The sequence below is a fragment of the Paramormyrops kingsleyae genome, chromosome 19 (genome assembly GCF_048594095.1).
Source record: "Paramormyrops kingsleyae isolate MSU_618 chromosome 19, PKINGS_0.4, whole genome shotgun sequence".
Classification (NCBI taxonomy): domain Eukaryota; kingdom Metazoa; phylum Chordata; class Actinopteri; order Osteoglossiformes; family Mormyridae; genus Paramormyrops; species Paramormyrops kingsleyae.
Window position 1 is genome coordinate 4280191 of NC_132815.1, and position 27099 is coordinate 4307289.

Sequence of the window (27099 nt, forward strand, 5' to 3'; positions counted from 1 at the left end):
CTCTGCGTGTCTCTCCCTCTGTGCTCGTCTCTCCCCCTCTGCTCGTCTCTCCCCCTCTGTGTGTCTCTCCCCCTCTGCGTGTCTCTCCCTCTGTGCGTGTCTCTGTCCCCAGGTTTACCTTCCCTGCGTGCTCCAGACGAAGAAGCGCTACGTGGGCTACATGTACGAGACCCTGGACCAGAAGGATCCCGTCTTCGACGCCAAGGGGATCGAGACGGTGCGCCGAGACGGCTGCCCTGCTGTTTCCAAGGTAACCGGGGGAATTTCTGGCGCCTCTTTCACCTCACGGCCGTGGCGATTTGCCCATACGTGCTCTCCTCTCCTGGCCATCGTTTGGGGAGCAGGGGTGGGGGAGGGGGTGTCGAGTGCGAGAGGAAAAGCATGGAAATGAAACGGGTAAATGGAGCATGTGGGCTGCCGGTCCTGAGCCGACGCGATGCCGCTCACCGCGTTTACTGCTTTGCTCTCGTCTCTCTCTGTGTCCTCACCCACCCCCCACCCCCTTCCCACCCTCCCCCAGATCCTGGAGCGATCCATAAAGCTACTGTTCGAGACGCGAGACATCAGCCAGGTCAAGCAGTACGTCCAGCGGCAGTGCATGAAGGTCCTGGAGGGCAGAGCCAGTATGCAGGACCTCACCTTTGCCAAGGAGTATCGGGGCAGCGCCTCCTACAGGCCAGGAGCCTGCGTCCCTGCTTTGGAGCTCACCAGGTAACCTCCTGATACCCAGCCTAAAACAGTGCTGTTCCCCGGCCCCCAGCTTATCCCTGGACAGCTGCTCTCTGACTGTCTGCCTGTCTACACGCATGCTTTTCGGCTGTATGTAAATCTGCTCAGCGTCACCCCCCAGTAGCCATTGTCTGCACAAGGCTGTTCGTTTCGCTGTACCTGAGACTGTTGCCTAGCAACACTGTCATTAATATGGAGAAAGAAAAAAAAAAATATCTGACTTTCGAGTTATTGTTAAAGGGAAAATATTCTGTTGCTATGTACAGACCGTTCCTGTGTAGTTTTGCGATGCATTGCTGTATATGAACCGTGGGATTTGCTTTTCTTGAAATGTCGTGTATTTTGAGATCTGCAAAAGAAAATGTGACACGCGGTAATACTGCTGTCGTGGACTTTGTTTTCAGAGCAGCTAATATATAGCAGTTCATATTCTTGTCATTATTTCATAATTATGACGTAATTAAATGTCGTATTAATAGCATGTAGTCATAGGCACTCTGCCCACCGTGACCTTTTGACCTTGCCAGGCGCATGCTGGCCTACGACCGGCGCTTGGAGCCGCGCGTCGGCGAGAGGGTGCCCTACGTCATCGTGTACGGCATGCCGGGCGTGCCACTCATCCAGCTGGTACGGCGCCCCCTGGAGGTGCTGCAAGATGCGGGGCTGCGGCTCAACAGCGGCTACTACATCTCCAAGCAGATCCTGCCTCCCCTGGACCGCGTCTTCGCCCTCATCGGTGTGGACGTGTTTGACTGGTACCGCGAGCTGCCCCGGGTGAGCAGCCCTAGGGCATCTAGAGCAGGCGTTGGGACCCTGAAGGGCAAATGGCACTGCCAGTTTATCTTATTGCATTATGGATGGTCATTCTGTAATGGTTTTTTTTTTTCTTCTGTTGGTTGCAATAGGTTTGCGTCTTTTTTATTAACACAAACCTTGGTAATTTCTAACACACCTCCAGTTAATGCATTGAAAATATTATAATTTAAAGAGCCACATGGACATGACTCGTGCTTTTCTTAAGAGCAGCCACAACTACTCCATTTAGCTCAAGTTGTCAACATCAATGAAGGATTCTGTATAATTTTTAAATGTGGGCCGTTACTGCCATCTAGTGGCCGCCCATGAGAAATGGCGTCCTAGGCCGTACCTTGTGTTGCTCCTTCGGGCGTGCTGCCTACTCATGATTTGTTAACATGGGCAGAATTCCTAGGACGAGAAGCTGCCCTCCGACAGCGGAGCGAGGCCTGCCAGGACTGCAGCAAACGGGAAGATCTGTCTTTGAGAACTGCTGTGCAGTCTTTGGTCTGTTACGGATATGCTGAGAGTGTCGGGGGAACTTTTCGAGAACGTTTAAGAGACTTCAGATGATGCCAAATTATCATCGGCCTGAATCTGTCACACGTTACGTAGCTTAGATGGAAGCCGTGCATTTCTGAGCTAACGCTGAGTCCTGTGTCATTTCCCTCTGACTTGTGACCCTCAGGTCCAGAAAGCCTCCTCCACAGCCGGCGCTGGCGACGAGGAGGTCTGCCGGAAGGGCACCATCTCGCAGTACTTCACCACCCTGCACTGCCCCGTGTGTGACGAGCTGACCCAGCTGGGCGTCTGCGCCCGCTGCCGCGCCGAACCCCAGCGCGTCGTCGTCACGCTGCAGCAGGAACTGCGTCAGTGGGAGGCGCAGCAAGAGCATCTGCTGAAGGTGAGGGGTGGAAGGGACCCGTACTCAGAATGCATGGGGGCACAACGAGGCCTGTTGGCATGGTAACGGCCTTTGCGCGCCTTTCCACAGCTGTCAGGAGTTACGTAAGAGTTCCCATTTGTTGCTGTTTGCATTACAAAAAATGGCTCTCGCTTCGGATATGTCTCCTCCTGGCTGCTGATTACGCATCAGTTAAATGCTACAGGCCAGGCGTAATTCTTGCGATGCTTACCTTAATCCATTTGGTCAAAATCACACCAGCCCTGACTGCCGTTGCATTCTGCGGCGTTAACAGCACTGCGATGCCTGTTCGCTACACTGTAACGCATTCCCTGCACCGCCAGCTGTCCTGTCTTTGCATGGGTGTCATCGTCCCCACGGCCCTGTATGCACTCTCCTGACACATAGCCGATATCGCCCCCCCCCCCACCATACGACAGAGCTTGACGCCCTCGAACTTCCATCCCCACAGGTGTGCCGGAACTGCAGCAGCGCTGCGGAACGCCAGGTCCCGTGCGTCTCGTTGGACTGCCCGGTTCTGTACAAGCTGTCTCGGGTCACGCGGCAGCTGTCCAAGGGCCCATACCTCCGGCAGCTTCTGGAGCAGTTCTGAGCTTCCGGATCCCCGTCATTCACACTCGGCGACGTTGTGCTAAATGCCCAGTCTCCGTTTTGATTTTGATTTTCTTTTTTTTTTAATGGTGCTTTGATCTAACATGGTTAGGTTTCAATTTTTGCCTAGTCGCTATTTGTTATACAAGTATTTCTGCTAGCTTGCTGGCGCGGGTGGTGGCTGGCCAGTCAGCTTGTGGCGTCCTCTGCGTTCCCAGCTGCTATTGGTTGTACATAAAGCAGTGTTTTTTTGGCTGGTATATTTCAGAGTCGGACGGAATTATGGGAAATCGGACCTAAGAGGACTATTCTGCGTTATGGTTTTGTACGCGCTGTAACTCTTTGTAAAAACTTTGAAGTCTAAATGTTTTTTATGGGGCTCCTTCTGACTCCAAGGTAGCAGAAAAAAAACCACTGATTAAAAGATTGTTTTTATATATGTATAAATATATAAAAACCTTTTTATGTAGAAATCCTCTCATTGTAAATCTAAAATCTGTGTGCACCTGCATTAAAAACACGGGGGGGTTATAGTGGGGGTGGCAGTGCTAAATAATATATTATTTTCTCCTTTGGGGGGGGGGGGGGGATTGGGGGGGGGTACCATGTTGTTTTTCTGTCTCGCCACGTCTTTTGCCTTGAGAAAGATGGTTTTATTTATGTACGTTTTTCTGCACGGAATAGTCCTTAAAACTCTGAGCCTCTTTGGGTCGTGGGTGGTGAAGAATGGAGCAGAGAACGTTCACGTTCGAGTTTTCACCAACTCCTGGGACTTGCTGCAATAGTGTATTTTGATAATTTATGGCAAAGTATACATTATTTTCTTTGTGCATATTTATTTTGTACACATTTCTAATGCTTTCTCTATGCTATATGTATGTTCCCTACCTATGTAAAGACTGATTCTATATCTCAATTGTACACAAGATCTGTGTATTTGTATAATTGTAAAAAAAAAAATGGACGGTGTTTGTTTTTAATAGATATTTCTGTGGATGGAGGTTAACAGTTGATATAATAAAATTAAATGTACGAACATAAGCCTGTTAACTGTTAAGTGAAAATGCTGCCTCTGAGTGCTACTTTAAATTTCATGTGTTGTGGTTGGGTCACTGACCTTTAGACCTGCAGTGCGCAGGCAGATGTAACCAGTATTCAGGCCGCATATCCTGCTATAGACTAACCTTTTCCATTGACTGGGCTCGAGTCTATTAAAAAGGAAAACACTACACACATTCAGAATCATTATGCAAATTATTCTGAGCAGGAAAGTCTAAAAGTGGATACTTTTCTGAGGATTTTTTTCCCCTTCCAAAACTGCACTATGAATATGTCGTTTCTTGCCGGGAAAGGTCAGGCTCTCGTTTTTCCGTTCAGCATTCCAGATGGCACACAAATGGAAACCCGTCCTTGTAGTTGCACTTCCCCCGGCTTGTGAGTTTGGGTTTTAAAAAAAGTCCAGCTTATTTTTGAAGAAGTCCGCAATGACACTGAGTCATGACAATCCCACAACCATCCTTCATAATTTATACTTTATTAATGACAACACACATTGGAATACATTGTACACTTAAATATCAATCTATACAAAATAAAAGTGTACATTTATAAAAATTTGACAGTTGAGATGTCTTGCACAATTTGCTCACAGATAACCCAGAATATTAAATGAAGACACCACATTTTTGCTCACAGAGGAATCATACTTTTCTCTGACGATTTTAAAAAGGCAAATTTACGCTCCAGGGACGGTTCTGTAACAGGAGTTGAAGGTGCCGGAGACACTGACTGCGGGTCCAATTCCTTTATTTGTGTTGTTCTTCACTTGAATTCATGTCAGCTTTCTAAAGAGAGGATTCAAACCCAGCATGATGTGGTGGCAGTGTGGTGTAGTGGTTAGCACAGTCGCCTTGTACTTCTGGGACTTGGGTTCGAATCTCCGTCAGGGTTCCATGTGCTCTGGACCTGTTCCTCCAGTGCTGTCCCACCCCCAACGGTCCAAAAAGTGTCACCAAAGTGCAGGTGTACAATCCAATCTCCCCCCCCTCCACAGCCCAAATTGCCCCTAGGTGTGCGAATGCCCAGTACTTCCATAGGCTTCAACCCCCCCTCCCCAAAAGCCTGAATAGGACAAGTGGTGACAGAAAATGGATGGAACAGTGTGACACTGTAAATATCGGCACACAGTAAATCATTCTTAATTTAGCATATCTTCTGATTCAGCACAATCTGATTCTATGGTCCACTTCAGTGTTCCCCAACCCAGTCCACAGGGAACCCAGGCAAGTCCACGTTTTTGCTCCCTCCAAGCTCCCAGCCAATCAGGAACACCGAATACCTGGTAGAGGTGTGCTGGGAGCTGGGAGGGAGCAAAAACACAGACTGGGTTGGGAAACACTGGTCTACTTTAAAAAAATATACCAAAATATATATTAAAAGATTACACTTAGTATAATGGCTTCACCATTTAATTGCACTACTGCTATACCCTACATTTAAGTCCAAAATTCCTTTGCTATGAATGCTGGGTGATTTTTTTGCTAATGTACAGCACTGTCCCTAAAACACAGACTGTACCTTGAATGCTGTGTATCATACTTGCCCATTAAGTAGGGCCTACCCCATGAAATATATATAATTTCATAACAAACACAATAAGTCTGTAAAAGTAAAAGTCACGATACATAAATTCAGGACAATGTAGGTAATCAGCCACTGGAAGGGGGGGGGGCAGTATTTTGAGAATTGTGCATCTACAGTCAATGACCTAGACTGCTCTGAGAGAACAAGTGGTAAAGCAACTGTGGTCTGTAGTCGAAGCATAACCCAGACACGTAACAGAATGTACTCAAGAAATACGGGGGCATATTCAACACAGCTTCCACAACGCTGCAATTAAGTTTTCCCCCAAACTGAACAGCTGCCGCTATCTGTGAGCTCAAGCTCGTTTCAGGGGGCAGGAAAAGTGCCTGACATTTGGACATTTGGACAGACTGGACATGCGTAATGGGTGACGCGCAGCAGAATTTCTCTCTCATGCACTCATCAACCGCCCAGCATCAGCGTCTTTAGTCTCTCTTTTCTCTGTCCAGGGTAATGAGTGGCTTCACACTGGGAGAGTCTCCAAGGAGAGTGACTGGGGAGTTGGTGAGCTCCAGGGGATTGGCTGGCTCGGCCGTAAGGTCGTGTGTCATCGGGGTCACCAGGGAACCCTCAGGGGCTTCTGCGGCATCCACAGCGGCCACCGGAGACGCCGTTTTGTCCGGCGAGCTGAGACTGGCGTCGTCCATCTCGATGACTTCAAAGTCAGCGTCGTTCCACTGGTCGGCCTCATCTTCTTCCTCCTCCTCTTCCTCATTGGCGCCGGTGTCCAGAAGGGCTTGGTAGTGCTCGCTGTCGTCGGCCCCAGGCTTGTCCCGTGGCCTCCAGCTCGTCCCACCAGGCGAGGTGGCCAGCTTATACATGACGGGGAAGAGGATGGAGGTGATGGTGGCCGTGCCCAGGGACAGATACATCAGCACCGGGAGCTCCGGCACCATCCCCAGAAGTAATCCCACGACACCAGGCAGCACCATCTCTCCCAGTGCCGCGCCCACCACGAACACTGCCGCCGAGCGGCCCGTCACCGTGCTGTACTGCTCCAACCAGGAGATGCCGCTAGGGAAAGTGGTGGCCATGGAGGCGCCGTAGAGGGCGGTGCAGGACCAGAGTACCGTCCTGTTGTGGCTGAAGATCACCATCAGCAGAGAGGACAGCGTGCAGCCCACCAGGCTCAGCAGGATCATGGTGCCCGGCTTCACGCAGGCTACTGCGAAGATAGCCAGGCCCCGGGTGGCAGCAAAGGTGCCCCAGAAGAGGGAGTTAAGTCCAGCTGCCTGAGACCGAGTCATACAAGTCACATCCTTGGCATAGGTGTAGATGAAGGAGCCGTAGGCCACCTCTGCTCCCACGTACCAAAAGAAGAAGAAGAAGAGCAGAAGAATGAGGGCATTGTGGTACTTGGCCATCCGCGGTTTCCCCGGGGAGATCTTGGCCATGTCCTGAGCAGAGCTGCTCCGGGAACAGAGGACAAAGAAGAGAAGAGAGACCAGCAGCAAAAAGACCCCAATCACAATGTAGGCCCACATGGACTTGGAGATAGGTGCATGGGCAAGATGATGGGTGGATCTGATTAGTTTGATTAGTGGGTGGTCTTTCAGAGGGGGCACAGGTCCTTCCGTAGTGGTTGGAGAAGAGCAAGTAGTGTACGAGGCAGTCGTCGAGTGGGTGCCCCTCGAGCCGAAGACCTTGCTGTCCTCCAAGTGATCGTCTGTCCCAAGCAGCAGCTTGGCGATGATGGGCGAAAAGAAGGCCCCGAGGGCGAAGCTGAAGTGCAGGGCCTGCATGTGCGGTCCGGCGCGGTCCCCCCACGTCTTCAGGATGAGGACATTGCCACCTAAGCATGAGGTGGGAAGCAGGGTTGGGAATACAAGTATGACTCAGTGCTCGACAGAATTGTAAAACCGAAAAAAATGCCGTAAAGCTATTGAGAAGCAAGACTCCTCACAGCCACAAAAACAAAATCAGTCAGAGGCAAGTCAGCATGCTGGCAGATAGAAACACTGAACTACTAAAGTAACATGCAAATTCTCTTAAACAGCGGCATGCTGTTGAATGAGGATAATAAAAAATTAGGGCTGTCAAAATTAACGGGTTAACGCGGATTAATCCATCATCATGATTAATCTGATTAAATTTTTTAACACAATTAACCCATCTGCAGCGCAGAATGATTCAAAATCCCTGAAATGTCTCTGTCAACCCATTTTGGGCAGTTTTGGTGTGTTCCATTTGCCCTCGGAACTCGTATTCCGAGTCGGATTCCGGAGTTTTGAAGCCAGAAGTAACGACATGCACGGTCCCGTTTCTCGGAGATCTCGGAGCAGCACAGTGGATCCCGAGTTCAGAATCCAAGATGGCTGCGCCTTTTATCAACAGAAGGGAAAGCTGTAGTTTTACTGTTTAAGCACTACATCTCATTTGTGGCTCATTAAATCGGTCGCACGCTATACCGCCCAAGTTATCTGTGGATGTGTTGCTACGGAGTTTTATATGTAAAGCACCGCACGTAATGTGTTATCAACTGATATTGCTAACAATGGCAATTAACCGGGCTAGAATTGGACTTCATGGTTAGTTGGATTATTTGTCGGATTTACGGTAGTTCGTGCTAATTGTAAGCGAACGAAGATAAAGACCATTTAAACTGAGGTACCTTAAATCCGACAAGTTGTCCGGCTAAGCAAAAAATCTTGCTTTTTGATATGGGTCCATGGTATTGCACTTCTGTGGCAGATGGAATACATCCGACTCATGTTCAAGATGTTCAATAAACATGTTAAGTGCATATATATTCCCTTTTTTCTTGAGTCGGTTTGCTCATGCAAAATTAAATGTGATTAATATAGATTGAAAATGAATGGTATTCAATCGTGATTAATCGAAATTAATCCACAGCAACCCTGTGATTAATCTGATTAAAAATTTTAATCGTTTGACAGCACTATAAAAAATGTATTAAATGTATGACCCAAATCAAAGAGAATCACACAAGATTTCTGGAAAAACAAAACTAAATTCACATATTCTCCCCCTCTACTATGAAAACAAATTTGTTTTTAAAAGTTGGAAATTAGAAAGTAAAACGCCACACAATACATCCTCTACTTCCGCATTTCCCAAGCTGGTCCCTGGGGACCCACAGACAGTCCATGTTTTTGCTCCTTCCCAGAGGGAGCAAAAACATGGACTGTCCATAAGGACCGGATTGGGAAACACTGCTCTTGTTGAAAAACATAATTACTGTTACTATACATTGTAGGTTTGTCACCTTCCTGCCTCTACAGATGTTCTTACCTGTATCTAGAAACCCCATTGAAACTCCAACACAAGAAATGAGGAGCGTGAGCAGGATGGCGCTCTTACAGAAGGGAATTCCAATCATGCCGAGAGCTGTGAGCAGCAACGACAAGCCTGGCGAGGACAGCGAGGAGAGAAACATCAGACAGATCGGGAATCATGTGGTCCTGTCTGGCCACAACTTCTAACAACATGGTGTCCAGTTTGTTTCCCATTTACCGCCCATCTCTCAGCACCTTGGGCACTTAAAGTCCTTTCGCTTTTGCAATTTAGGTTATTTAAAAAAAAAAAACACACACAACACACATACATAAATAAAGAGGACTGAACAAGGCTTCTGTCAGACAAACATGCAACTAAATGTCAAATGAATGGGTTTTAAATGTCGCCTTTTGTCCAATGGCAGGTTTCAGTTACTGCTCCCTATAAAACCCAAGACAAGCCAGTTTTCACAAAAAAAGAAAAATCAGCACTATAATTGTGAATTTCTCACAAATGTGCATAATGGGAGGGTGGGGGCTGAGCGGCTTGGGGGCCGTGCCCACGATCACTGGTTTATCTGAGGTCGCCCCGTTCAAAGCTCAAGGTTGGCACAAATCATTGTTTTCTCAAAAAAATATCACTTTGTACAGTCGAACTTCATTACAACGTACCTCGGGGGACATTAAGAATTTGTACGTTATAACCATAGTATGTTGTAACCAAGTCCCTCAAAATGAATGATAGAACACAAAATGTATATAAAAAAACTTTTATAAAACACCCCTCAAGTTGACACTATGACATACAGCTTGTGTAGTTTGAAGAATATAGTTCCTATTCTGAATAGGAACTATATTCTTCAAACTAGGTTAATATCAGTTACTCATAGACAGCCGACATAACGCAAAATCCACTGCCGGCTTATCGTTCAAATCGCCTTACTGTAACCTAATGTCAAACCAAAATTATGCACCTGTATGATTCAATTGGCTGAAATAAATTTCGATACCATGACACCATGCAAAACCATGAAAAAACTGGGGCTGCATGCAAGGAGTCCGGCCGGCGTGGAATGCTTCGTGAGGATAGGTTCATTGAGTTAGGCGTTGCTAAGCGATGTAGATGGCCGGCAACAGCCGATTCTGAATTGTGCGCGCGCTCGGAAGATGAGGCTTTACGTTGTAACGAAGGTCAGTTTGCCTATTTTCCTCTGAAAATCATACGCTATATCGAAGTTTACGCTGTAAAGGTGTACGTTCTAAGCGATACCGGCAAATGGAATAATGCATTACGCGAATAAATGAACAGTTGTACACCAACAAAATGTATGCACCCCATAGTATTGAGAAATATCCTGTCCAAAAGCTTATTTATGACTCATATTCAAACAGCTAGACAGCTAGCACAGCACCCGACAGCATTACACACAGCTCTGCAAGGCAGGCCTCTGTTTCCATGATCAGAAGGTCATAAGTTCAAATCCCCCGGCAGGATGAATGATGCCACCGCAGGCTCCTTGATCAAAGCCTATAATCTTTAGCTACTTCAGGAACAGTCTGACCCCTGCTCTCTGATTCTCACTTGTATCTTGCTTTGGATTAAAATGTCCAACAGATAAGTAAAAGTAACGTAAGGTTTACCGTGGTGCAGTGGCTACCAAATCAACGCAGCACGACTGCACCTCCAAGGAGCTACAGCGGCTTTTGTAGAACAGGTGGCTAAATAAATGTGTCTGCAGGAACAAAGTGCTCAAATTGTTTTTGAAAGCACCACGGGCAAAATGGCTGCCGGAAACCCACATTAGCCAACCGTCGATTCTATTACCAGCATTAACTTCCATTCTGGACACAAGGGGCTTCAAAACACCAATGCAGAGCAAGTAAAAGTGTCCCCATGCGAGAGCAGACCCACCAACGCAGCCGATATGGAGGCTTACCCAGAAGCAGATGATGGTTCATGATGTCGAAGAGGAACCCAGCCACCACAGAGCCCCCCATGTAGCCCGCAGAGCGTCCCACAAAGACGTAGGAGATGTTGCTGATGCTTTGTCTGACGTTAGAGGCCAGGTCTCCGAACGTGGGCCCCAGCACTGAGATGCTCATTCCCTGAAACACGACAACGTCGGCACCGCTCACAGGCCAGTGTGAATCCCACGGTCGGCACAGTGATCTCACCATTGAGCCCCTGAGCAAGGCCCTCAACTCTACGTCACTTTGGATAAAAGTAGGTGCAAAATAAATAAAATGTAAACGAATTTAACGAATGTAAACGAAACGATTTACCTGCCACAGCTAATCCGCTTCAGGTCCGTCAGCTGTATATATAACTAAGAAAGTTACGTCCTACGACTGTAGAAAAAGCACTGAAATCAGTAATATCGATTTTTATTTTTTTTATTCAGGTTCAGGCTTTACAAATCACAAACTTAAACTAGTCCACCGTCACCTGAATTTCTCCTTACATTCTCTGTATTCTCAGTGCCATGTTACCAGCAGCTGGATGTTCTCTGGCTAACCCTGATCACAGACAAGGGATGGTGTAACAAGTGCGAGATCCAAATATCTGCGCTCACTCAGGCAAATTCTGAGTGTTACATTCACGGCACGGAAAAACCATGCAGGGTGATTTGCCGGCAGAATTGTAACTTAAATACTGAGCACATGCATTTCATGTGAAAATGCGTCACAAAAACAACTTCAACAGACGGCATGCTGTTTAAGGCTGACCAGATGGTCAATTTATAAAACCTTCACATACAACTGCTTCTGTACAGCAACATGATTACCTATCCAACAACCAACCACAGTGTCATGACATCATAATTACTTTAAAAAGTATTGCTATTTGCCTTTGGAAGAAATAAGGAGGGGGAAGCTCAGCACACATGCTGTGGTACACCTAGAACAGGGATATCAGGGTCTTTGGAGTGCATGATGGAACCAGAGAACCAGGACAATGGGAGGACATAAGAACTCCACACACAGAGACACACACACACACAGAGACACACACACACACAGAGACACACACACACACACACACACACACAGACAGAGACACACACACACACACAGACAGAGACACACAGAGAGAGACACACACACAGAGAGAGACACACACACAGAGACACACACACACACAGAGACACACACACACACACAGACAGAGACACACAGACAGAGACACACACACACACACACAGACAGAGACACACAGACAGAGACACACACACACAGAGAGACACACACACAGAGACACACACACACACACAGAGAGAGACACACACACACACACAGAGAGAGACACACACACACACACAGAGACACACACACACACACACACACACACAGAGACACACACACAGAGACACACACACAGAGACACACACACACACACACAGAGACACACACACACACACACACACACACACACAGACACACACACACACACACACACACACACACACAGAGACACACACACACACACACACACACACACACACACACACACACACAGACACACACACACAGAGACACACACACACAGACACGATAACCCCAATGTTTTTATTCGTACTAGATCCCTTCTCAAGTAAAACAACGAACCATCCTTAGAGTACTGGATTTCTGAAACTAACCAGTATTATTAGTATGAGTATAAAAAAAATAAATGGAATTAAATGGGACATTCCATTCAGTGATCAGGTTACATGCTGCTTAACGTTTAAGTGACAAAACACAGAGCGAAACCTAAATGACGGCTCGTTTTATTTCTCCGCCTAACTTAGAAGAGTAATCTATATTAATAATTACATTACCAGCCCAAGAAAGGAGGCGCAGAGAGCCACCGTGACCATCCACTGACTGCAGGTCCCGGAGGCGGCGGCCCCGCCGTCCGGCCCCAGCACGGCCACCCTGCCGGCTCCGGCTCCGTCCAGCCTGCGCACCCGCTTCATCACGCTCTTCAGCCCGCCTCTGGCCTCCTTCCTCTTATCGAAGAGGGTGTCCTCATCCTGGTCATTGTCTTCGTCCTCCCCGACCCGGGCGAAGCGGACTTGTTTCTTTTTCGCCGCCGGCTCGCCGGTGGCCGAGGCAGACATGGTGCTCCGTCCGCGGCCGCTTACCGACCAGCTGTGCTAAACGCGGCCGCCGTGGTCGCTGCAGGGAAATGACAGGGACCCCGCTTTCAGATCAGCCTCTTCTGCGACATTACATATAGTTCATGTTCGCTCCGGCAGGCCTCTAGCTGACAGGTGAGAGGCAAAGCGGCCGCCTGCTACCGCGGAGAAGCCCGTCAGGTAAACCAGGGCAGCGATTAAATGAAAGCCGACACAGGAAGCAAACATGACGCTATGACGCGCAGGGACGCGCGGAGACGGCATGCACCGATCCGGGATCAGTTCTGTGCCTAAACTAAGTAACGCTGAAGACAGGGACGGCGGAACGGGATCCGATTTGAAATCAGTGACACGGGCGGTGTGTGCTCAAAGCGCTGGGCGCTGATTAAATGACGTAAGATTGTTTACTAGCAAATGTCACAGGCGATAAACTCTTAGATTGGTGCTGTGGCATAAAATGAAACGAGTTAGCAGTATTATGGACTCATTGTCCCACATGGGACTGACATCCCATCCAGAATGTACCTGTTTGGTGCAGCCCCCCACAGGATAAACAGTTGGAAGACGGATGGATGGATGAATTTGTGGAGTAACGTCCTGTAATGGACATGAGTCAAATCAAAGGAGTATCCCTATATTGTGCCATATGTTTCTTGGGTTTGGCTTCAGCAACATTGAATATCGATGTAGAGATATACTTATTATTAATACACTGTACTGAATCTGTCTAAATGACTCAGGCACACGTCATTCTTCATGATTAGTGACGGCACGGGTGAAATGGGATGTATCTGTGATATGTCCTAATACGTGAACTACATTTTGGATGAGAGACATATCTGTGACATTATGTTACGTGTGCTGTACAGACAAGAAGTATTGTAGCATCTCGAGTTCTTGAGTTGAGCTGATGGTGTGCTCGTATAGGCGCCATCGCTAATTTAAAGCAGACTTTGTCCAAGTAATTGCAATGTATGGGCTTTTCATTTGTAGGAGACAAGAAACATTTCATTTAAGTTAGGAAAAATTTAACAATTCTTTACTCTTTAACCAAGTGATCATACAATCGGAATACAATCTGCGGACAAGTACATTGCATACTAGAAAAGTCCAATTAAAAAATCATGCAATCAGCAAAAAGATACAAATGCAGGAATTAGGGACTTAAAAGTTAATACAAAATATGTCATGATTTTCAAAAACCTATGTTTTCCATACCACAGGTAGATGCTCCGAAAAAGTTTTAAGGCACAAAAAAATGAGGAAAATAACCCAACAACCTTGCGTGACAGGGAATTCGGGGATGCACTTTAATTAATCAGTGCACAGCGACAGAAAACCCAAATATGTGCGTGCAGGTTCTTAAATGCATTACACTTCAAATAGAGATGAGTTTTTTTCTTATTGGATACAGCTGAGAAAAGAAACATATAAGCTATAGAAAAGATTCAATTTCACACAATATGGCGTTAATAGAATATTCCTTGTATTCTCGATATATACTATTCCCAGTAAATAATGTTATTTGGTAGTTAGCAATTTTCTTTCAAAAAATATAAAGAAAATGTTAAAAACATCTAAATTTACTAATATATATACTATATTCTTTTAAAAGTAATAGTAAATGCTTCACATTTAAATCTTTGGATTGATAGTGTAAATGAAATATTTAGTCTAACAGAAAAAAATGGATATTGGTGCTCTTCCACAAGCAGAGGTCGCTGTTTCCAACAATGCGCTGCAAACTAGAATTTGCCCAACTTCGTTACATAGCTGTAAGTGAATGTTTCTCTTAGATACTTTAACAATTGAGGTGCTACAGATCATTAACACAACAGAATGTCTATTCTACTCTTCAATGAAAACACTGTAAGTCAGAAAGATAACGTACATAAATAAACAACATGAGCAGAATAAAATAAACATATATGTATCGTTATATAACATACATATAAAAGGATCTGTTGTACAAATAGATCGCATGTATATAAGGGGTTTTCCACAATATTCAGTGTTTTTCCTCAAAATACTATCAGAAAACACTAATAAATTTACTAATAATAATGGTTACATCCATAGTTCATTACACAGTTTAAGCCAAGACTGTCACAAAATAAATGGTAAATGGTTTATTTCAAATATAATGCATTATAGTAAAATGCTATATATATATATACACATTCCAAATATCCATGCCGCTGAAGTTCAATACTATATAACGTTGCAGGATATCAAAGTGTAATGGCACTGTTTCATAGAAAAATTCTCTTTTGGGTTTTTACATACAATTTCCTTAGATATATAGCATTTTAACCATTCAGGCATTGGTTGTTGAATGTCTGATGAATTAAAAGTGTATTACAATGGGAGGTGTGAGGAGGGGTAAAATGTTGGCCCAAAAACATAAAAAATTGAAAGTTAGTGAAATTGAATGTCAGACCTCACAAAATGGAATGAAATGGTAACTCACAGCGATGCCCTTTGGGGCTTAAGATAAATATCCCAAGATTGCCCAAGTATTCTGAGGTAGACGCTATGCAAAAGTACTGCAAAAGTAATGTTTTTTTTTCAATTTCCATTGTAAATGTTTTTGTTAATCACTTTTATAATTCTATATCTTTTAAAACCTTGAGAAACTGATTTAATATCTCCTTGATACCATAGACAAGAGTATTAACGATAAGTAGTCATTTTAACACAGTACAGATGTGATACACAGGCCCTTCTTTGATAATCAGTTAATGTGCATTTTAAGAGCACCAGTAAGACTTATTATTTATGGCAAATGTCTCGATGAACAACACACAGAGCAAAGCCAAGACAAATTCTAGACACAAAGCAAAATAAATAAGAAAGAAATGTAGGTTTCCAATTAACACATTTAGATATATATTTAACTTGAACATATCTCGGTGGTTATGTAAAACTGAGCTTTGAAGGAAGGGTCACCCTGTGGTATTAGCAAACCGGAAATCGGTTTATGATAGTGCTGGTAATACAATCCTGGATGTTTATGTGCTGATTACACGCCTTTAAATATCATATGCACTTAGTGACTGAATGTACAACTTCATCCATTCACTGTTTCCTGTAAAAGCGCTCATGTCACTCAGCATGGCGACATCACATATCTACATTGCATAGAGAAGCCAGGCATAGAAAGTCAACCATAGAAACACGCTTTCTTTGCATCACCTAACATTTCAGTGAAACCCAAACAGTGATAAAAATTTACTACCACTGAACTGGATTTTCAACTGCATAACGGGAGGGGGAAAAAAACCCCACAAATGTGAAATTTCAGTTTTTAACAGCTGGGATGATTTTCCATTACACGCCTACAGAGGTGATGCATGTATGTTCCCTTAATGTGTTTAGCATTGTGAGACTTACTATTCTGCTAAAAGATGCTTAGTATATCACAGCACCTTAGAGTACAGTTTCATTAAAATAAAATCCTATTGTTATTTTGTAATTCATTTCTCTGAAGCAATATTCTATACCCAGGTCAATTATTTTGCAAATTAACGATACATTCATAAGTTGGTTTTTAAAAAAGTATTTCCAAAAACAGAGTTCATTTGCTTAGACGAATAAGCAGCATTGTTCTCTAGTGGGATCACGCCCACTGGCCACATCAGCCTTAAATCAGCCCAATTTACCTCACAATCACATCTCAAACTCTGTTTCAGCTCTTCTTATGGTTTTGGTTCATAGCTGTCTCCAACATACCAGGACTAAACTGGTAACTTAGCAGCTAGTTCCAATCTCTTTGGCCACAGAAATGCACAACATTCATTTTCCACTCTTTCCAGGGAAAGTGTTTGACTTGCCTTATGATACATCTGACTAGGAATTTATCTAGTGTATTACCGTTTTGAGCATTGCAGGTTAAGCATTTTTAAAGTAATGGCTTCAAGTTCCTTTCGAAAACAAGCTAACAAGGATGCAGTGCTATTAGGCTGATAAAGTACTCTAAAGCTTCATATCTGTTATACATAAGCAAATTTTAAAGGCATTAACATTTTCCATAGGCATATGCCACTCATTTATCTAATGGAAAAGCATTGAAATGCATAGGTTATTAGAATCACACTCATTTAGAAACGGTTGTGCATTTAAATAGGTTACACTAGTAACGGACAAAATGACACTTTATGAACCATTTGCTCATTTTTTGATACCACTAGATGGTGCTCTTTGTTTGCTTTGGTGCATGCTTTAAGCCCTTTTTGTACAATGAGCGCTATCTCGTGGTCAAAAATCCAGCTAATGGTTCATGAAAGTGTCACTTTGACCATCACTAGGTAACACCGATGTGGAAGTACTTCTCCCTCTAGTTGTCCTGCAAAAGCAGCTTTTAAAAAAAATAATAATAAAAAAGCACTATTTCGATGCTTGATTGATTGCATGTATGAATGTGTGTATGTGTGTTTATTTGGATGTTCATGTGTGTGTGAATATTTCCGATTCAAATGACAGATTCTGGGTCAGCGCTCTTGTCTGCACTGCCCCTATCTGCTGGACACTTGCTGAAGTTCTTGCTTTCCAGCATTGTCTGCACGGCCTCCTTCTCGGTCTCGAATGCCTTCTTTTTGCGCTTGGCTTCCACCCAGGGGATGAGGCACAGTAAAGCCCCCCCGACGATAGGAGGGATACCGGCCAGGTAGAAGGCTACGTCATAGGAGCCCAGTCTGTCCCTCAGATAACCTGAGCAAAGGAAAGCAACGCAAGGAGAACGAGTTTATTACACATGTAGAAACAGTCCTATAGCTGAGATGACCTCCAAAACATCTCCTAGCATGCATGCCTTGCAGGGTGTCCTGACAGCTTCCCAACATTTTTAAGGAACGGTTTTCTCGTAGGCTATGGGATCGAGCTCTTCTCAGTAGTATTACAATTTAGATTTTTATAATTAGTTTTTAATGTTATATTATGTTCAATTTTAATTTGAAATCCAGTCTAGTCTTAGTAAATATTCAGTGTGGTTTTATTAGTTAGAAACATATATTTCTGTTTAGTTTTATATACATTTTAATTTCAGTTCGAGTTTTAGTAATCTTATTTCTGGGGATCGACTTCTGTTGTCTGAGCTTTAGAGAATCCTACATGAATTCAAAGTGAACCTTATGTACAAATGTCATCTCAGCGGGCAAAACATGTTCCAGGTTTTCTTGATAGTAATTAACGATAAACAACTCATTACTTTAGCTAAACAGTATTCAAAACTGTAACAAAAGTATTTAACATTTGTTTTTATTTCATTTCAGTTTCAGAAACAATAAACAAAAGTGTCTTTTTATTATTGTCTTTTTTTATTTTATTTTCGTATTTTATTTCAGTTTACGAAAATGTTTTATTGTAGTTTTAGTTTCCGTTAACAATAATAACCCTGGATCTTGTGGAATGGTATGAGTACTGAACTTTTAAAAGGTGCTGTCTCAGGCCCTGATTAATCTGGGCGTTAGTGACATCATTAATGCAGGTTCACACATCCGCTGTAAGTCTGGCCAAACCTCATAGCCTAAACCTTAATGCAGTTTCTGATTCCCAGGGACTTGCTACTCAGACAAGTGGCTCAAAACTGCGGATGCATTTCAACTCCTGTAGCTTAAAATACTTTTCACATACAATGTAAAAAACAATTTAAGAATAAAACAGATAATATTTAACTAGTTTAACAAACATCTGGCATTAGCAGTTATTAGTAGATGGCGCTCTAACCACACCTATCCCCCGAAAGCATATAGCTGCTGTGTTGTGTACAATACCTGCAATGGGTGGCCCCACCATCATGGGCACGGACATCATGCCCAGCAGGAAACCAATGGCCTGCGACACATCCTGGGATCCCACGAGCTCGAAGGCGATGGGAGCCATGATGCAGATAAAGCAGCCATCAAAAAGGCCCATGAGAAGACAGACGGCGATGAGCCCGCCGAAGATTCTGCAGAGCGGGATCATCATGGACATGAGGCCAATCACCAGGAACGAGGACACCTGGTGGTCAGGAGAATACAGAGGATGGACTCAGTGCTGAACCCTTTTAACCCAATGCTTTCTGAATATGTCAAATTCAGTCCTCAGTACAATTTACAACTATTCCAACTATTTATTTGTATAATATAGCAACATATTTGTCCGTCAATTATAACTCTACAGGCTTTACTGATAAAATTCGGATTACGTTTCAATACTAGTTTCAATAGTATCATACTATTGCTTTTCTCCCATTGGTTATCAGAGAACAAGTTCACAGCCAATCAGATGGCTTTTCCTCCACTCCTGCCTTACTGTTCTCCTACCTGCAGGAAGACTTTGTTGACACCAGGGACGTAGTCAGCGACTCTGCCGAAGATGAGACGGCCCACGCCGGACGTGATGCCGATGCACATGAGCAGCACCTCCTTGTTGGCCTCCTCACCAAACACCTCCTTCACATGCTTCATCTGCGTGGCGGGAAGGCCATTTGTCACAGGCTGCCAAGCTTTGGCGGGAAATGAGCTGCACGGGTCCCACAAGATTCAGCTCCAACTTCCCAAAGGTGCACAGTGATTCCTCACTGTTTCCTCATGGTCGCTAAGACACACCGCTCTTGGTGCCTGTTCATTTACACTGCTACTACATATCTATTAATACACAAATACATTAAAGTCAGGTTAAGTGCTTAACCTACAACATGCTCAACAGCAAGACCACACACGTTACTTCGACACGTTCCACCTTCAAGTCTTTGCCTTCATCCAACCTCTCCTGCCCTTTTTAATTTGACTGAATTACATAAGCGCAGTCACATTTCAGGGACATGGCAAAAGATACTCTAATATAGCCTGGAAGTACAAGCAGGCTGCCCTTTAGGCTGTGTGGGCTGATTAACCTCTACCTAATGTCTAGAGTTTCCTGTAAGTCCGCGTACTTGTGAGCCATGCAGGATTTACCCATGTTTGTGCTTGATATTGTGTTAGTATGGGGGCGGAGTTCAGTGAGGGGACCTGAACTGTGGGGCCCTTTTCTGGGGGAAACACGCCTGCTCCACTTCCAGGGCTCCACCACAGGAGGAACCTGAGGTGGCCCCCGCATGGTTATAGGGTTAGGGGGCCTTCCTCTCTCCTGGCAGATACACATGACTTTAATTTACTGCAGCCCATGGGGCCCAGGGTGGCCCCGCAAACCGTGAGTCCGGAAGGCCATATCACGGCCTCCCTGACCTCCATCGCGGCCAACAGCTGCCCCAGGGAAACGTCTTTTACCAGCTCAGCAGTTCAAAGGTGGATTCATCAGGAAACGCGTTTCTGCTGGCGCCGTCCAAAGACGGATTCACCTCTTACTCCCTCCCATCTGAGCGCCGCTGATGTACGCCATCTCACAAGCTGGTGTAAATTCACACATTCCTCCGCTTAATGTGGCACCTACGCCCCCACCCCCCCCCTGGAAACATCTCACGGAACACGTTCCCCAATGTGCCGCCCTGCCTCATTTTAATTTGCGCAGCACCTCCTCTATTTATGATTAAAATATGAAACAACTTTGAAATAACTCATTACTAAAATTGTATTGTCATTTAAAAACACATTTTCTCTCTTTTTTGGAAAAAAACCCACTATTGTAGTATTGTGAAATTTATTACAATATTGTAAACAGTGACATCTAGTGGCCAGAAGGAACAACAGCCCTTTCTCTGCTCCTGACAACAACATACAGTATGACTTCTGTCTCTCTCTGCTCATGATAATAAGAGCATCACCCACGCCTTCGCTCCGCTCCTGACGATACCAGCACCACCCCTGCCCTTTCAATGCTGGACAATAACAGCTCCAACTTCTTTGTGTCCCCTCTCTGCTCCCAAAAGGTGACTTGTAATGATTCAGTTATTTTTTTTCCTGTGCATTTTCAGTCACTAACAAACTGCTAAACATTGCAGTGTTTTTTATAATATGGGAAATGATGGTAACTCCCTACAGGTTGTGATTAAAACCACAGATTCATCTTTTTTTTCTTTATTAATTTCAAATTCATACATTGTTCTTTAAATTAAAGAGCACGAAACACTGTTTTGAGTAACTGCTCCTCATTACATCTGACATACTGGCTAAATATTTTAATACTTACTAACTGAGTAAATTGGATTAGTTACAAAATGCCCTGTAACCTATTAATTTGCTGCTTTTTTTACCACAAAATAAGGTGTTGGAAAGTAAGCAATCTGCATAGTTTCATGATACATTGGGTTGACTACCTTCTTACCTCATTTTTTTAACCACCAGCCATAATGAAACAGACCCCTCTAGTGCACAACAGCTGCTTTTTTAACTTTTACACTTCAAAGCTCTTTAATTTCACGGCGTGACAGCAGGTGCCACCGACCATACAGCCATACTGACTTCTGGATTCAAGAGGTCTTCTTGTAGTCAGGAAATAAGAAGTAAAAACCAATCACTTGAATGGTTAGATGCACAATATGCTGTTAAAATGCAGCTACACTGATTGCACATTTTCCCAATTTAGTCACAAATGGCTCATGGGCCATTACCTCTTATTCATTCCCTTTATGAGCCAGTTATGAACAGGTTTAGCTGTCACTTAAGAATGTTTTGCTCAATAACACATAAAAGATCATACCTCTTTTTTTGCATTCAAGCATTTCAGCATCAGTCACCCTTCAGCACTGCTGTTCTGAATACAAGTCTTAATGTTACCCGAATATTTACTCTTCTTGCAAATGTGCCTAAGAGAGAAAATGAATTCTGCGAAGACCTTCTCCCACCCCGCATCCAAACCTCGACAGAGGTTCAGGTCTCAAAGGGCATCGTGGGTCCTGCCCTCACTGTCGCTGCTGCCCAGCAAGCTGCCCCAGGGAGGCTCTCTGTCTGATAACCTGAGCTGTTTACACTCAGAACACATGCAAACAGTCACGTAAGCTCTCGTTCGGGACACCAGCCATCGCACCTCTGCTCGGTCCTCGTGAATTTCGCAACAACAACAAAAAAAAAAAACAGGGATGCATCAAAGGACAGTCCCTGCTTGCCAGAAAGACACAGATCATTTATTTATATTTGCTTTTGACTGATATATCATGACTGCTGGTGATAAGGCATCCCATTTTATTAAAATGTTTGTTTACAGTACCAGATATGTTCATGCTACAACGGCTTTGCCTACATCAAGTAAATCTATAACTATTCAAGTCTGAATAAAATTACAAAAACACCCCACAAAGCCCACCCCCACACACACACTTAAACACAAACATCTGTTCATGAACAGCAGGGCTTGCAAATGAGATACCAGGCCTGCCTCCTGTTTGCTGGAGTTAACTAACATTGGGAGAAGGTTAAGTCTATCATGGCCAGCCAGTGGCACACAGAGCGTATCATGGCCACCCAGTGGCACAGAGCGTATCAGATATGTTCTTTCAAGGGGCTCCAGCAGTGGAAAATCTCTCGCTGGAAATGCCCCGCTAAATTCAACATAATCAACGTGTATGACTAATCAAGCTCTCAGTACATACAATGTAGACTCTACCAGTTGTTCCTGGATGGTCTTTATAGGCAATTACAAGAACACCAGAGTAAAGGGTTAATGCATGAGCCTCCCCAAGAAAGGGCCCCCCATGGTTTGACAACTCCTCCCCCTCCCCCCTCCCCCCAGCTCTGACTCGACAACTACACCATCAAAGCAAATATTAGCCCCTCTCACTATGTTACGGCCCCTCTGGGTATGAGGACCAAAATATTTACTAAAAAAATGAGGTTTTCAACTTACTTTAAAAAAAAAAAAAAGCACTACTAGTTACTAGTCCACCAGACTTCTTCCTTGGGTTAAGCTCATTTTTTTATCAGGTTATGGCAGAAACACAAGACAGCAATGCAGCGGCACAGAAGGGGACGTTATCTAATCCTAGAGGATCGGTGTACTTTGACTCGCACTGTCCTGAGGAGATACCAGGACGTGCTTCTGGGCCTGAGCAGCGAATCTCAACAGCCGATCTGCTGACTTACCGCTAAACTGTGCAGATTATGCTACTACACTGCCGATAACAGGAGTCATAGTACTTCACCTCTGGACGAAAAAGGGTGGTCTGTCAGTCCTAATGGGGTTTAGAACTATGCAGCGTTTGCAATCCAGATGGAGTGTGACGGAGTGCATTCGTGAAACCACATGAGGGAGAATATGGAGGAAAAAACAATGCCCTCAATTTCCTGCCACCTCCATGCTCATAGTTTCCTTTTAAATGTTCTTCACCAAAGAAAAAAGAGAGACATGGATAATTCCTGCTGTGTACATGGTATGTGACCACCGTGTGTGAACGAGCTTCAGACTCTCTGAGTCTCTGAAGCCTACACCTAACAGCAGGAAACACCTTTTTGCTGTTCTCTCCAAGGCACATTTGCTCTATTATTGCGTGGCCACAAACAGCCTTATTTATACACCATAGGCTGCACAGTGCTGTGTGGGGTCACTATGGCGCCACCTAGAGGAACAGTTTCTCTGAGTGCTGCCAGCCAGTCACATGCTTTGCAGCAACAGACACGGTGGTCAAGAAATTGGACGCAGAAGGAAGTCTGCAATTGGGAAACCAATCGTACCCTGCAATTTTACCCTGCAATTGTACCCTTGAGCAAAAAAGAACTCCACTAGGAGATTAAAAGGATAGAAACTGTAGGTGGTTTTGTAGCAGACCATTAACAAAGCAACAGATGTCTTCTTGGCACCAGAGAACTCCCTGGTCACCATGTATAGTCACACAGTTCCAGGTTAACCCAGAACCTGAGCTACAGGAAGACAGTCCACAGCCCTTTGGGAAACCAGTCCTATTTTATTCCTAAAAGTACTTCTTTTGACATCTGGAATCACGAGGATTTCTTGACTTTGCTTATACTTTAATCTCTTACTGAGCCCGGTTTGTAAACGCAGGATAGAAAGTGTGTAAGCAGAGGTCATGTGCTGAACTTTATCACCACTCTTACTATTTACTGGTTAATTGTGACAGAAGGTAAGTGTCAATATTATAATGATAAAAGAAATCAATAAACTGATAGTGATATCAATACAGTGCTTCAAAAAGGGCTTGTTTTTAAGGGAAAGCAGCTCTTATCCCGAAAAGGAAGGAAAAGTGGAGAAATTGATCTGAGCATAAACAGATCTGAGCAAACACAATGGGCAAAGACGATGCCTCTGACTTAGTCCCATCTTTCAGCTGATCACTTAAAGGTGTTTTTTTCCCCGCACTTCTTGCCATTGCTGAAGGACTCATTTCCAAAAAAAGTTTCAAACAAACGCAGGTCAGAGGAATAATGGAGCTAGTGTAGCGAGAGCAGAAATCAATCCTCCTCGCCTCAGACACCCATCTTACCAGAGCATCAGTTCTACAAAACACAAAGAACGTCAACTATAATATCAATATTACAAGAAGATAGTCTTCCACTTTTCTCTGTCAAAAAAGCAACGTAAACAATATCCTGAGTTTCTACAGTTGCACCCCTGAGATTGACTAACCTTTGAGGAGCACATTAGGTCAGAACAATATGTCTCAAATATCCAACCATCTGAGTGAAAAGAACCCTAAACTGGTTTGAACTGGTTTTTGAGATAAACAACTGGTATTTTTGATTGATGACCAACAGCATCAAATGAGACCATTTGATTCAATAGATGATGAATGCGAGGGCATAACTTTAGGTTCAGCGTTGGGGGGGTTGAGGTCTCCACCCATTTAAGGGGGTCCAGGGGGTTGTATTGGCTGCTTTTGATTATTGGTTACAACCCCTCCCCACCCCCCCATAATTTATGCCCATAGCTGAATGTGAGTTTCACCTTTAATGATTCACTGTGACAGGACAGTCAATTCGGCGCATTATGAAGAGCGATTAAATAGCAGCGACTCTCACCAAGTGAACGTAGGGCACAAAGTATCCATAGAGAGCGGCGGGGATGCCAAAGGCCCAGATCCGGTAGCCCAAGGACTTCCAGATTCTGATATTGAAGATCTTGCTCATGGGTGGGAAGCGCCGGCCGGTCTTGCTGGCAGCGGCGGGGTTGGGGACCAGCGGCTTGTAGGTGAAGCCCGCCAGCATGAGGATGAACATGAAGACAGTGAGGGCACGTAGTGTGTTGGCGAGCCCCACCCGAGTCAGCAACATGGACAGCAGGAACGGCAGCGAGACCGTGAAGACACTGCTGCCCGCCGTCACGATGCCGTTGACCAGGCCGAGGCGCTTCTTGAAGTAGTGGCCCAGGATGACGAGGCTCGGTTGGTAGGCGAAGGAGCAGCCGCAGGCAAACACGATGCCGTAGGTAAAGTACATGGCTTCGAGGGATCTGTGAAGCAAGTCGGTTACCCGACACCGTTATCAAAGGTAGTCAGCTACTCTCTCACCAGTGATTCAGCCCTTAGGCCCAGCATGGCAAATCCAACAAGAACCATTTCGGTTCCGATCCAGGAATGCTGACACATCACCATGATGGAAGAATGAAGCACACCCCAACTGTGGAACGTTCAACTGGAAACTACACGACATCGTTGAAGGTCACAGAGACTAAGCTAAGAAGTTCCACTGCTCAGAGATATAAGAAGCGTTTACAGACAGCATTCAAACTCCCAAATTGATGCACCTTTCATAAAGAATCCTAATATTTATCAGTTTAACAGTAATAAACATTGTGACATCTCCAATACCATTGTGCAATTTTTAATAAGTGTTCTGGCCGAGCTGGCTTGATTTTGAGAGTTCAGCTTTGAATATCAATGCCTTTTGTGTATCTCACCTCATACAGAGATTATTTATGATCCAGTGAGGGGCACAAAATGGGCCAGTCTCATCACGGAGGATAACCTACAATAATGGACATTTGTCACTTCTGCCCTTTGTGTTATGATCCTGTTACATTGTCTTTGTCTTTATAATTGAAGTCTTTCATAGTTTGACTACCTCTTTTGTTTATTGTTTACAACTTTTCTGTATTATTTACTTCATTTTTGTACTGCATGGGCATTGAGAGACACCAACGTAATCTCATTGTGTGTAAGACACTGATGCCAAAACCCTTGAATCCGTGGAGTCGTATGTCACAGATCGATTTCCCAGACAGTGACGGGCACTGAGGATAGATGGGGACGGGGATTATGAAACTAAGACCCGAGGGGGGAGGGGGGGGGGCACTTACGAGACGAAGGAGCTGGACAGCAACCCCACCAGGGCTACGGCGGCACCAGCCACGGCGGTGATCCGACAGCCCACCAGGTCAGTGCAGATGCTGACGATGGGGGAGCAGAAGAAGATCACACCCATGGAGAGGGAGCCAACCCATGCTGTGAGGATGACAGGAGGGGGGGGGGGTCACGAATGAGGTCAGCACCACTCCAATACAAACTGTGCTGGAAACCAAGGACCACTCACTATACTCCACTGCAAATGTTATCCTGACAGCTGAAGGTCTACGTAATTTTGTACAACAGTTCTTTAAAACAGACAAGCTAGTATGGAGTAATTTCTCACAGTAGTTCGCATGTCATATCAGGCTATTTTCACAATGAATTATGGGACTGGAAGTTCCACAATTATGGGAAAAAGTGCTGTGATGCAGTTTTTTCGAGCTGTTCGGAGCAGCCGGCTGGGTATCAGCCGTTACGTCACTCGTCAGCAGAAGGCCAGTGTGAAGAGAACAGCAACCACATCTTACTGGCCCGTTAGAACTGCGTCGCCGCCGCAGAGGAAAGACAGCAGGGAACAGCTGAGAGTAATGAGAAAACCACAGGTGAAAAGTTCAGGTTGAGAAAGTACAAATCCAGACCAGGATTTTGTTTCAACCAAGCAAGTTCAGTATAAAGAGTCACATTCACAGAGTATGCAACTGGTTAGCTGAAACAAAATCCTGGTCTGAATTTGTACCTTCACAACCTGAACTGTCCATCCATCCATATTCTGTAACTGCTTATCCTATACAGAGTTGCAGGGGGTCTGGAGCCTATGGGCAGGGGGCAACCCAGGATGGGGCACCATCCCATCACAGGGCACAAGGCAGGGGGCAACCCAGGATGGGGCACCATCCCATCACAGGGCAC

The 27099-nt window shown here is 44.8% G+C and overlaps 3 protein-coding genes across 4 annotated transcripts in view; 1 reads left to right on the forward strand and 2 right to left on the reverse strand.

Annotated features, from left to right (window-relative positions):
* rev3l (REV3 like, DNA directed polymerase zeta catalytic subunit) overlaps positions 1-3604 on the forward strand; it is a 39639-nt gene extending 36035 nt beyond the window's left edge. Inside the window, exons 28-32 of the mRNA XM_023810167.2 lie at positions 113-250; positions 521-711; positions 1257-1503; positions 2213-2428; positions 2901-3604. Coding sequence (XP_023665935.2) covers positions 113-250; positions 521-711; positions 1257-1503; positions 2213-2428; positions 2901-3041 — 933 coding nt within the window. The 3' untranslated portion in view covers positions 3042-3604. The remainder of the gene's footprint in view (positions 1-112; positions 251-520; positions 712-1256; positions 1504-2212; positions 2429-2900) is intronic.
* A 953-nt stretch (positions 3605-4557) lies between these two features.
* On the reverse strand, positions 4558-13281 carry mfsd4b (major facilitator superfamily domain containing 4B). 2 transcript variants are annotated; one of them, XM_023810168.2, is made up of 4 exons: positions 12738-13281; positions 10857-11025; positions 8936-9052; positions 4558-7475 (listed from the first exon to the last, which is right to left on the reverse strand). In XM_023810168.2, exons 1-4 carry the CDS (start codon positions 13017-13019, stop codon positions 6109-6111), a joined length of 1935 nt encoding a protein of 644 aa, XP_023665936.2. In that variant the 5' UTR covers positions 13020-13281; the 3' UTR covers positions 4558-6108. The 2 variants fall into 2 exon arrangements, with proteins under 2 accessions (XP_023665936.2, XP_023665938.2); XM_023810170.2 differs by lacking the exon at positions 12738-13281 and adding an exon at positions 11203-12001.
* Positions 13282-14054: 773 nt separating this feature from the next.
* slc16a10 (solute carrier family 16 member 10) overlaps positions 14055-27099 on the reverse strand; it is a 35427-nt gene continuing 22382 nt past the window's right edge. Inside the window, exons 2-6 of the mRNA XM_023810270.2 lie at positions 26202-26346; positions 24926-25355; positions 19343-19486; positions 18809-19037; positions 14055-17747 (exon numbers count right to left, since the gene is read on the reverse strand). Coding sequence (XP_023666038.1) covers positions 17509-17747; positions 18809-19037; positions 19343-19486; positions 24926-25355; positions 26202-26346 — 1187 coding nt within the window. The 3' untranslated portion in view covers positions 14055-17508. The remainder of the gene's footprint in view (positions 17748-18808; positions 19038-19342; positions 19487-24925; positions 25356-26201; positions 26347-27099) is intronic.